Raw genomic sequence first — 12878 nt, 5'->3', positions numbered from 1 at the left:
AAGCTTGCCACAAGGTCTATATATACCGCCACTAGAATCAGCGTGAGAAGCTTCATTTACCACTTCATATTCCTGTGCTAGTGCTCTTCAAGGCAAACAAATACTCAAGATCTACGATAAAGCGATCTAGCTATAATAATAAACTTGCACAAAGTTTAAGGCTAAAACACGGCGGCATACTAGAATGACCTAATAAATTGGCTGATGTTCCAGAATGGAACTTTGCTGTACAGCAGATGCAGGGCCTCACGCAGGGTTCCTTGCTGGAGCAAAAACTCGAACTTCTATACCTTCTTAAGCGCAGCGACGCGATTGCATAGGCAATCTGCTAAAAAAAGGAAAAGAACAAAAACTAAACCGTCCGTGGAATCACAGCTGAGGAACATGGGCAACGGCGCGATGTCAGGCTCGCCTGTTGTCTGAAGCGACGCGATAATACGGCTACGTCCACCGTGCTACGTCTAAAGACCAGCGCCGGCCGTGAGAACAATTGATACGATTGCAAAAGCGCACCAGAAACGTGCGAAGCAGCAGCCGCGACGGCGAACGTTAAAAAAAAAAAAGAAAAAAAACTAAATGGCAACTCAGTCGCGCTGCCCAATGGGAAGCTCAAGACAAGGGGCTCGCTTCGCGAGCGCGCGCTCCATCCATTCAGCGGACCGCAAACGGCTTTTCTAGAGATGCCGCAAAATGCGCGCAAAAAATAAGCTTCAAACCAACATTACTAGAACAAAGTTTCACAGCTCCGCCCGGAGAGGTGTCCCTGGTGGCTGTCGTGTGAACTAACGACGCTGCAGTCTACTCTTGCTTCTTGCCGAGCGCGTTGTCTGCTACACGCTACGAGGAAGCAAGGAGCTGCCGGCACACACGTAGCTGTTACGTGCTGCCGTTGCACTCTACATGGCTGCAGTGCAGACTACATTACGACAGTTTTGGCTTCGAAGGCATGCATTATCACGGAGAACGCGTTTGTTTGATGCGAAATATAATGCCGTGAAACAAGTTTGACAGGGTTTTCGACGTGCTCGCAAGAACCAACGGTCTAGTAATGTCTGCTCTTCGTTTTCATTTATTTTTATTACGCGATATCGTATGCAGCTTTTGCAGGCGAAAAGGCATCACAATCACCGTAACTAAGAATTGATAAAAACATATCAGAAGAATACACACATTATTTTGTATTGAATTGTGGTGTAGGCGTTCATTGCGCAGCGTTCAGTGTGGTGCCATGTAATTTCGCTTCTTATTTAGCATCCACCTTTTACAGTTTCAGTCCAATTTGTCACAAGGATTCAAACTGCCGACATATGTGCCTCCAATTCAATGCCATTCACTGTAAACATAGGGTGTGCGCCGAGAAGATGCTGAGTCTTTCCTCTAAAATCAAATCAAATAGGCGTACGCTTTGCCAACTACGTGCCAGCCTCTAGATGCCTAAAATTGGCGGAATGAAGTGATGGCATTAAAGACGCTGTCGCTTCCCCTCTTGAGGAGAAGCTTATGCGTTCTGCTATGTATATATATACTTTTTAATATGAGGCTTCTTGCTGGCCTGCATGCTTTGCACCAGGGGCAACGAAGTCTATTGAAACGATTACTTGGAAGTGTTTCATTTGTTTGTGTCACTGATAGACGTCCTCGAGATTAAAAGGTGGGCACAAGGTCTGTACAGAAGAAATAACTTACTTCAAAGCGAACAGTTTCTGATCTGCATTTAGAAAAAGAACTACACTGAAGTGCTCTCGTGATGTATAGTTTGTGTAGCAAAGCTCTTTCTTTTCTTGGTGGCACATATTTCAAATGCAAAAAGCATTATATATCTATGAGAAAGCACCCTAATAATCGCGCTGCCCCGTGTGTTTCGACAGCAATGCCAGAAGAGAACTTTCAAGATCCCAAGAGCCTATCAGTGTACATAGCACAAATCGGACAGCTGAGCTGTACAAACGGATTTTATTTTGAGTTCGTGATATTACCAGCAATTCGAAGAAAATTTGAGTATTTTCGTGAGGAGGAAATAGACAAACCATGAGGGCAAAGAAACTTGCTTGTTGAGAAGACTTTTGTCATTGAGCGGTTGTCACGGCAATGATGTTGCGGATAAACTTCTCATATCATGTCAACTGAACGTTGATTACGTAGACGCTCTTCTGAACAGTGTCTATGAAGCGAAATTGTGCACGGTGCTTCTGACTCAGAGCTAATGCGCAGAGAGGAGACGTCATAAAACGTGCAGAGAAATTTGACAAGCAAGATGATCACAAAAATTAAAATATCTTCTAAATAACTGAGCATGCAGTGTAGAAAAGGCGTGCTGCGAGCTGCGGCAGCTGAGAAGAAAAAGGAAAATGAAAATGAATGAATAAAGCTTTTATTTGATTAGAGGGATGACTCTCGGCTGCTGTTTGGATAATAAGGAAGTTAGAAGAGATGGGAAGTGTATCTTCTCGCTTCTTCACTGTCTTCAAGCTGTTTCTCGTTGTTAAAAGGTAAGCATCTAAAAAGCTCAGAAGAAGATTTAGATTGGCATCTACAAGCTAGGCGGGCAAGCACAAAAGCGTATAAGATTCTGAATGAGTTCAAGATATGCTTCCAACCAAGCATATGAGCTCCTTAATCACACATTGAAGTGCATTCGCTGCAAATATGGCTTTTGCTGTTGAAGCAATACAAAATTTTATGCAAAAAAAAAAGTAAAGATTGTCAGGGGAAGCTAGGAACGCTAACGCTCATCTCCCACTAGACAAAAAAAAAAAAAAGGATTATGTTGCCCACTCAAACATTTCCCAAAGAAGTATAATGTTCTCCTGTTCACTGCTTGTAACCTAGCAATGTTTGTCTATTTTGATGAAATCAAGTTCTGGTTGTTTACTGCATTTCATTTGCATACAACATTAGTGTTGTTGACAATAATACATTTCTGCTCATTTTTTTCTTGTTGCGCTAATAAATGCCTTAGTTAATGTGGCAAGTTGGGCGTGTTGGTACATAGTTCTCAGAAAAGCAGCGCAAAAAATATGCGGACAAGGACGGGCATCTCATCCTTTTCAGTCTTTTTTTGCGCTGCTTTTTTGATAAATACCTTAGGTTCCTGTGGTTAACTTCTAACACTCTTTCCGGCGCCTTAATACCTTGAATATGATGTTTTAAAACTGCAGTCCAGTGCTAGTTTGAAATTACATTAACTTCCCCTACAAGCAGTAAAATTATGTCATGTTTTATTTCTCTTTGTGTATGCGTAAAGGGGAAGGGCGAATCTCTCAAGGGCGCAACTTGATTACTCGCAATATAAGTTCTTTGAATAGACTCATGCGCTTGTTCAGTCATTTCCTTTCACAGTATGCACGCTCATTCTCACTGATTCCTCTTTCAGTAAACTAATTAAATAACTCTTCACATCTGACGTTGTTTAAGACGACACAAGAATATTTTTTTTACATTGCTGTATACGGGAGAGCGAGAATGCTGATTCGGAGCTATGTTCTATGCCATACCTGTTATTGATAAATGTCTTTTTTTTTGAGCTTTTGTACAGTAGAAGTTTGATGATTTGAAGTCTTGAAAATTTATTTAAATTGGGCATGGGCAGTGTTCAGGGGAACCTGATCAGGGTCCCTTGATTACACATGTCATGATCAGAGCAGAGTACCAATTCAGATTAACAGGCAATATGAATTTCTCCGGACTACGGCCTGCATATGTTTCTGACGAAGCATACAGTTCAGAATTGTGGTTTGGGTATGCATATTTTGGCCATGGTGCTCTCTGCGTAATCATCATATGAAATTTGTGATAAGCTGCATAGTGCTCTGGCTGCAGATATAGCTTTCCGCATTTAGCTTTCCAGTACAACAGCTGTCTGTATTTCTTGTTCAGAGCAGTGTGGAAGTGGTGCTCTTGTTTGTTATGGCTTTTTGTTTTTTTTTAATTGTCCAAGGTGTGGGAAAGGTGGGAAGATCAATGATCAGCTGTGACTGGCTTGGATGGGAAAATGGTGTGATGCGTGTGTGCCAGAAAGAGTCCTGAGGTGGTTTCATTTGTTGCAGAGCTGACTATGCATGTGCCTGCATGCACATAGAGGCTGTTCTTTTTTGCTGCAAACAGATATGCTGGTGTAATCAGTGCAATTGGATTGTATGGTAAACACAGTGATAGTGTGCAATTAAAAGAGGGCTGTTTAAAGTTAGGCAATTTAGATATGTATTGGTAGACACCTTCTTCAAAAGATGTTCCAAAGTTACGTGGGTTAAGGATGTCATTATAATACAAGCTTAGTATGGGAACATTAGTATAAGCAAGTGTTGTGCAGTTTTATGGTTGGATGCTTAACAGTACCGACGCTCCTTCTATCTTGAATGACTCATTTGTCTGATTGTTTATGCATTTTTACCTTATGTGTGCTCCTGAGGAGTTAAATTCATGGGGAAGCTGCGATGCTGTTGGCTTACAAATGTAGTCTCATTGAGTATGTTGCTAAATGATTATGGTCAGCATCAGCTAGGTCAGAACTTTCAAGTACAACAGCTTTCCAGCATTAGCTCCCTTCAACAGTGGTACATTCAGCTGTGATTCTTTATCTTCCAGCCTTGGTTGTGGCATTGGCTATGGGTACCTGCATCGGATTCCAACCAAGCCTGTGGCCAAAACTTCTACGTGGTCTGCAAATAGTGCGCCTGCAGGAGATGGATTTGCCTCTGTAAGTTTTAATGCTGTAGCGTTATTGCCTGCATTCTAGCAAAAACTCTGTGCCTGAAGCTGATTTAACCTCTCCCTTTGCGAGCGCCGCGAGAGGAGAGGATGAGCACAGCAGCAGCACGAATGAGCCATTCAGACACACACATCGTACATGACGTCAGAGGTGGCTTAGCCAATCAGAGAGTGCCGCACTCCACAGGCTGATCCATTGAAGCTGGCGCGCTGGGGATAGTGGAGAATCTCGCCTCACTTTGCATTCGCAGCTAGACGTGTTTAAACAAGTTCTGCCATGGCTCTGCTTCTTGGGTTGGCATGAAGGCTAACCCGGAACGGTACAGGTTGTCTGATGAATAGTACTGACATGTGCAATGACAGGAACAACGGGCAAGACAATCCGCAGCAGAAATAAAAAATATTTAATGATTAGCTGAATTAGCCGAGTCTGTATTTTTTGTTGTCTACATATTGGTAGGGAGCGAGCGCTGATGAGGCATCATCCTGGCAACCTCATTTTAGATTTGTACAGTAGAACCCCGCTATAGTAAACTCAGATATAGTAAAAACTCGAATATAGTAAAGTGAAACTGAAGTCCCATTTCATCTTTCATAGACAACTGTACATTTTCCTCCCGGTATAGTAAATATATTTTTGGTAAAAATCTGTTATAGTAAAGTACATCTGGCCGTGGCGACGCCTCCCACGATATGACCATCGCTGCCCGCACGCTACCTAGAATCGTGAGAAAAAGAATTTTTTTGTATTGCAAAAAAAAATAACACCATGTCCTTTTAATTGGCTTTACCACCAGGCTTAGCAGCATTCAGGAGAAGCCTACTTTACGAAGGCCTTGGAGCTGTGAGGGAAAGCACGCAGCGTGTAGGAAAAAAAAAAAGTAAAGCTGCCTACAAACATGAAAAGGAGGCGGAGCGGTCCATTCAGAAAGTAAGGCAGAGTAAAAGTGCACCGAGAAATAGGGAAGGGGAAAAAACGGGCAAATATTCCCCGCACTGTGCAGCACAAAGCATGAGGCAGCGGAGGCAAAAAGTGGAGGTGCAGCGTGTGCGGTCTTGCAGCACTTGACTGCCACGCGCATTTATCATTTATTGCTTTTTAAAAGACAGAAACAGCAAGAAGTGACACCATGTTCATGCAAAGCTTTGATTTTCACATGAAATCAAACTTGGTTGTATTTGTAGCCATGTCCTCCTTCCACTAGATGTAAAAAGGTTTTGTAACTGAAAAAAAATTGCATGAAGAGACTATAAGAGAGAAATGGAAGCTATTTCAGATTGTTTTTTTTTTTTTTTTTTTTTTCATTAAGCAACAAGAAGTGTTCAGTAAGTGGCCATTTAACTACCAGACAGCATCTTCAGGACCATGTCGTCACCAACAACTGATAGAGTGAAGACCCTGATATAGTAAAGTCCCAGTGACTTTACTATAAAGGGGTTCTACTGTATTTCATCTGCAGTGACTGCATTTATGGTAGTCCAAAAAAGTGCAAAACCTGTCATATGAGATAAAGTGCATGAAGAGGTGTTTATGGGTTTCAGTTTTAAAATCGCTCAAGGTGGACTTGGAAATCTAGCACAATTCTTCGTATCATAGTACTATCATCTTTTCTACACTGCTTCTGTTGGCAACAAGTGTAACTGTTCGCATTCTTGATTTTAAAAACTGTCATTCATCGAATAATCTCCAGAAGAAACCAAGGCACATGGCTGATCACTGGCATCAGCAAAGGTCGTGAAATCTAGGATGGTCGTTCCTTGTCAATTCATCTGTAGCCTGGCTGCAAGCCTCTCCTACTAAACAAAGCAACTTTTGATTATGTCAGTGGTGGTAGTGGTAAGGGTGTGCACATTTTTTTTTTTGCTGTTAGTAAAATGACTTGGACTTTTTTCAGCTTTACACAATTCCCAGTGTATAGGTTGCGCACCTGGCTTCCAGAGTCTGTGTACGAGGTGTTGACAGTGATAAAAAGCCAGATTCTGCCTTTGCAGAGCTTATTGCGAGTACTTGCGTGTAAAATTTAGGTGGTATTATGGCTGTGCAACATTAGAAAATTTCAATTGTTTAAGATAATAATGCAGTATTCTATTTGGGTTTAAAACCAAATAGTAATAATTAAAAAACCTCAGATATTTTCAAGATACTATATTGAAATGTGAGATTTCGGGAAAATATATTGCTGGAAGAAGCAGTTGATAGTTTTATGTATGCTCAAACAATTCTGTGCAATCGCAGTGCTCTGGTTGTGGGCATTCATCATGCACACAGTGGTGCAGTCACACCCAGCCTTCAACAGTTGTGCGGTTCAGCATGTCTGCTATGAGTGCACATCATGGGAGAAAACCTGGATGCAAAAGTGAACAGAAGCTGTGCTTTGCCTGCCATACAGAAGTCCATGAAGATGAGAATGCAGAACTATCAGCATGCCCAAGACAGGCATTCCATCAGCATTGGCTTTTGTAGTTGCGGTGTTGCTGTAAACTAACTTCGAAGCTGGCGGCGATACTTTGGTCGGTATTTACTGCAAAATTGACCTAGAGGTGACGGCACCGTTACTCTGCTAGTGTGGATCACCTGCTGACGGTGCACGGAGAAATGCGGGGAGGTATTTCTCCCGAAGAAAACATGGCCTTGGCAATTGATGAGCGTCAATGGCTGAAGATGTTCGATAGTGTGAAAAAGAACTTGGAAAACGCTGTGTGAAAAAAGTGCAGATTGTAGAAAAATGGGACTGGTATGCAACACTGTAATGCTTGTATCGTGGTTTTCTTTTTGGTTTTGCATTACCTGGTGCTCATGGGACTAATGTGTTTTTTTTTCTTGCGCTGGCCTAATAGCAGTTTTGTGTTTTAACAACTTTTCGCCAGTGTGTGCACCACTACCTGTCTCCACAGAAGTGGTGCAGATGTGTGGATCTTAGACAGGTGAATTTAGTGTCACTTCCATTGAGTGCATTTCCCCTCGTGAAGTTTCGCTGCAGTGATATGGTGTTGCACTGAAAGGAAGGTACCATTGAAATAGGTTGTTTTTTTTAACAATGTACCGTGTGTGTGCTTTCCCTCGTTATCTGTTATTATATAGTGAAGCCTTCCACAACAGGCATTTTCTTGGGGAAAGATGATGGCTTGCAGAAGGATATAGCCTGAAGAGATGTGGACTGATGTTCATGGTATAATACAAGAAGTTGCTACTAAGGTAGTTCCAAAGCAAAAGAAAAGCAAGAAAGCAAACTGGTTATCTGAAGAGGCTTTGAAAATAGTTGAGGAAAGGAGGACGGCAAAAGTTATGGAGGAAAGAGAAAGATACAAGGTTCTCAATGCAGAATTTCAGAAAATAGCAAGAAGAGATAAGAATGCCTTCCTGAACATACGATGCCAAGCAGTTGAGGACAACAGCCAATTGAGGATGTATAAGACAATCAAAGATATCAAAGGAAGCTTCTGTGCTAAGCTGGGCGTGATAAAGGACAAACGAGGCAGGGACCTCACTGAAGCCTTAGAGATAAAGAAAAGGTGGCAGGAATACACAGAAGAACTGTACAAGAAGGACCCGAATGTGCAAACCCAACATTAGACGGTTGTGATTACTGATCTCGAGCCGGGCATCCTGAAGAGTGAAGTTGAATGGGCCTTAGCCAGCCTTGCTAAGAACAAAGCTAGCGGAATTGATGGCATTCCAGCTGAGTTGCTTCAAAACCTCAACCATTACGCTGTTAACATTCTGCATACATTATGTCAGAAGATTTGGACAACCCTGCAGTGGCCACAGGATTGGAGGAGATCAGTTTACATCCCCATTCCAAAGAAAGGCAGTGCCAAAGATTGTTCCAACTACCACACGATTGCGCTTATTTCACATGCTAGCAAGGTGATGTCGAAAATCCTCCAAGGTAGGCTGCAGCAGTATGTGGATCGGGAGCTTCCGGACGTGCAAGCTGGGTTTCGCAAGGGCAGGGGAACTAGAGACCAAATTGCCAACCTTAGCTGGATCACGGAAAAAGCAAGAGAGTTTCAGAAACCCATCTACTTCTGCTTTATTGATTATGCGAAAGCGTTTGACTGCGTAGATCACAGCAGATTGTGGCAAGGTCTCCAAGAGATGGGAGTTTCAATTCACCTCATCTGTCTCCTCAGGAACCTGTATGAAGGGCAAGAGGCCACAGTCAGAACTGGGCATGGTCTTCTTACTGATTGGTTTCCGATTGGGAAAGGAGTGAGGCAAGGCTGCATACTGTCGCCCTGCCTATTTAACCTATATGCAGAGTGCATCATGAGGAAGGCCGGTCTGGACGAGTCTTCAGCTGGAGTGAAGATTGCTGGGAAACGTATCAACAACCTTAGATATGTGGATGATACCACTTTAATCGCAGAAAGTGAAGTGGAATGCAAGAGACTTCTGATGCGCGTACAAGAAGAGAGTGAGGAGTTTGGGTTTAAACTGAACATTAAAAACACAAAGATCATGGCGTCTTGCCCTATCAAGTCCTGGAGCATCAAGGGACAAGAAGTGGAAGCTGTGACAGATTTTCTCTTCTTGGGCTCCAAGATTACCCCGGAAGGAGACTGCAGCCAATGAAAGGAGACACCTGCTTCTGGGAAAGAGAGCCATGGCTAGCCTTGACCGCTTAGTAAAGAGCAGAGACATTACACTGTCAACCAAGATCCATGTAACTCATGCAATGGTCTTTCCAGTTGTGATGTATGGATGCGAGAGTTGGATTGTGAAGAAGGCTGACCGCCGAAGAATTGACATGTTTGAATTGTGGTGCTGGCGGAGACTCTTGAGAGTTTCTTGGACTGCCAGAAGATCAAATCAGTCGATATTGTCGACCATAAACCCTGACTGCTCATTGGAGGGTCAAATTCTAAAGTTAAAGCTCAGCTACTTTGGTCATCTGATGAGAAGAGAGGAGTCGCTGGAGAAAGATTTGATATTGGGAAAGGTTGAGGGTCACCGGAGAAGGGGTAGGCAGCGAACACGATGGTTAGATGGCATCCTCGAGGCGCTGCAGATGAAGTTATGTGATGTTAGGAAGATAGTGAGAGACCGGAAAGCGTGGTGTGATATGGTCCATAGGGTCACGAAGAGTCGGACACGACTGAACGACTGAACTGAATTTAACTGATGGTATATTAGCTGCAGTGTTAGCATCTTCTAATTCCACTATTATGTGTACACTTCACTGTGGCCTGCCTCATGAAGGGAGACACTGTCTGTTTGTATATCCTTTGTCGGAGGATTAAGCAGATTAAATGCAGCATTGACAGCGTACTGCCTGGCAGATGTGTCACAGGCAAATGCACATCTGCTCTGGCTAGGTTATGCTACTATTGCCTCAAACTACTTGCCCACTGTAAGACAATGCCGGCATTGTACAGGAAGCATCCTGTGCAGTGCACATACAGCCGATTCCACTGTGTGAAGAATATTTTAGCTGAGTGGAGTGAGGCCACTGGATTCACTATGACACAAGTGCTCCTGCAGCCAGTGTTGGTGAAGTCAGTTGTGATGCTGCTGGAATGATGAGTGTCACTTGATGAAACAACAAATTTGGCAATGTGATGAGAGTTTGCATACTCATCCAAATTTAGGAAAGTTCAAGTGCAAGCAACTAATTGCTGTGAAGGCACGGTAAATGACTGCACCTAAGTGTGGTAATTTAGTTATTTTATGTCATCTCTATTGTTATTTTATGTCATCTCATCTCTCTTATGCCACTCTAGCTTCTTAAGGGGCTGTCAAGGGTTGGGATGCATTACACACTGCACCCCCAGTGACCTTTCACAAGGAGTTTTGAGGAAGTGAAGGTTTCTTTAGTGCTGTAAATATCAGACAGTAACTTCAGCCTTATGCAAAACGTAAGCAGAAAGATGACATGAAATCTTTCAGATTAATTCACTGTTCCAACTGAAATGGATGGTTTTTGTACCCGTGCTACTATTAATATCTGTTACTCTTTGCTAAGTAATTGCCATCAGGGAGAGAGGTGAGGTAGTTAAGGGCTTATGATATTCTGCTCCTTAGACTTTTGAATTTTTTACCTGATGGAAACAGTGGGCTTGCACACGAACGAGCACTAGCACATAGCCGAGTATCAACATTACTAAGCTTACAGCCGTGTCCGCTTGGTAACGGATGGCTCGGGCCATAGCCTCCTCTGGCAAAGGTACAAACGTGCGATAATGTGCGTGCAGTGCAGTCAAGGTGCTTTATGCTGTGCAAATGAGGTTGGGGATATTTCAGATCAGGTGTGACACATCTGAAGTTTTTGCCACAGTTGTACACTGAACTCTGTCGTGACAATTTCAGTGGTGAACTATTCACTTTGATTCGAAAATGTTTGCCCCACTTTGAACCTAGTCAAAGAAAATAGCTCTTTGCTTTGAACTGAAAATTCAGTATTCACACATGCCTATTACCTGCAACACAATTTGTGCATGCAGTTGCGCATGTCAGTTTCACATGTAGGCGCAGACTCCTTGTCACTGTTCTTGGGATATTAGGTGGGAGAACAGTAGCTTGCAGCTCATATATTGAATGAAGACAGCAGTTGATGTGCCCATAATCTTGATTTCTGTATGATGGTGGTGGAACAGGCCAATGGCTTCAGGACAAAGATAAGAAAAGGCTGGCATTATTGTTAGTAATTTCACTTTTGTTTTACATTCTTTACCACTTTTTTTCAGCTTCAGTTGTTGAGACCATGCTAAATTGTGTTGTGAGGGAAGGCTTTATTAGCGTTAATGGTTTGTGCTTTTTTATTTTATTTTATTTACTCGCTCTAGTAATTTTGTGGCTAATGTATTATGCTTCTAAGTCTAACATCACAAATTTGTTTCTGGCCACAGCATCTATATTTCGATGGAGGCAGAACCTAAATTTTGGTCAGTGCCTGTAAGCTAAATGAAATCTTCAGGCCTTTGTTGTGGCATTTGTTGCAGTGCATGATGTTTGCATTTTTTCTCTATAGGTTCAGCTGAGTGCACCTAGCCTTGTGGGTGACCCTTCCACAACATTACCACAGACAGTGAATGCCCTCTCCTTGAATGACGCACCCACTCAGCCAACGGCAGAGTCCCCAGTGCTAGCATCTAGTAAGATCAATTTTACCCTCTTCATTGCTTTATCTCGTCATGGTAGCAGTTGGTGGTTACAGCGGTCAACTGCTGATTTCAGAGATGTAGGTTTAATCCCAAACATGGCGGTGGTTTCGAGAGGCATTGTGCCGTGTAAGCGCACATTAAAGGGAAACCAAATGGGTATTGTAAGTCAGGTTAGACTGATAGGTTAGCATTTTTTGATAGCTAATAGGTCATTTTTACTGAAGACAACACTTATAACCCAGATTATTGCGTAAAAGCAAAATGTCCATGGCACCACCACTTGTGGATTCGTGCACTGTGGTTGGTGTCACACTTTGCACTTCCTCGAGGAACACCATCTAGCTGTATCATTGGCCAATCACCACTGAAGTCGAGATAAAATAGTGTGGCGAGAATAGCTTGGAGTTCAAAGTCTCATAATTAGAACAGTGCTAAATAGACAACTGAGGGAGGAAAGGCTAGAAGTGAACATGAGTGCCGAATCTTCCTGCTTGTGGCTGTTGTACGCAGCAAGTTCAGAATCGCAAGCATTTAGCGGCATTCACAATCTGTTGGGTTTGTTAGGTGGTGACCTGTGGTGCTTGCTAGGTAGCTACCAAATTGGCTACCTTGTGCAGGTTATGGCTATGATGAAATCGCAAAGTGTTAATTGCTTTTTTTTTTTAAATGCATGCTTATGCAGATACGCACATGCATACACATTGCCAACATGCGAAGCACGATGTGATCATGTGGTCTTCCCCTTAAGCCGTTATTTTGGGTCTTACATGCTTTTGCATTTTGGAAAGGTGCATATGGCTTGAGGTATGCTGTGAAAGATCTGAGAATTACCACATGCATGTTTCAGCATCTTTTATTTTTCGCTCAAAAGTTCCCGGCACAAGTCGTCGTGCATATAGCTTATAAGGCAGGATTTTCTGCTAGAAGGACGTTTAACCAGCTGCTTCAAGTTTATCAAGATTACATGTGCATTGTATGTTTACAGTTGTAGTCGTCTGGTGGCAGACTACAGTTGGGTGGAATTTACCCCGATTCATTTCCACTTACAAACCACAGGAAGCAATTCA

The 12878-nt window shown here is 42.7% G+C and overlaps 1 protein-coding gene across 1 annotated transcript in view; it reads left to right on the top strand.

Annotated features, from left to right (window-relative positions):
* The window catches only part of Grasp65 (Golgi reassembly-stacking protein 2), a 39810-nt gene that overhangs the window by 8629 nt on the left and 18303 nt on the right, over positions 1-12878 (top strand). The window contains exons 6-7 of the mRNA XM_084591403.1: positions 4585-4696; positions 11679-11802. Of these exons, the coding sequence (XP_084447529.1) occupies positions 4585-4696; positions 11679-11802 (236 nt within the window). The remainder of the gene's footprint in view (positions 1-4584; positions 4697-11678; positions 11803-12878) is intronic.

The sequence above is a fragment of the Amblyomma maculatum genome, chromosome 1, assembly GCF_055883805.1.
Source record: "Amblyomma maculatum isolate TAMU_Amacu chromosome 1, ASM5588380v1, whole genome shotgun sequence".
Classification (NCBI taxonomy): domain Eukaryota; kingdom Metazoa; phylum Arthropoda; class Arachnida; order Ixodida; family Ixodidae; genus Amblyomma; species Amblyomma maculatum.
Note: the sequence above shows the minus strand (reverse complement) of the source record. Positions and strands in the feature narration are given on the sequence as shown.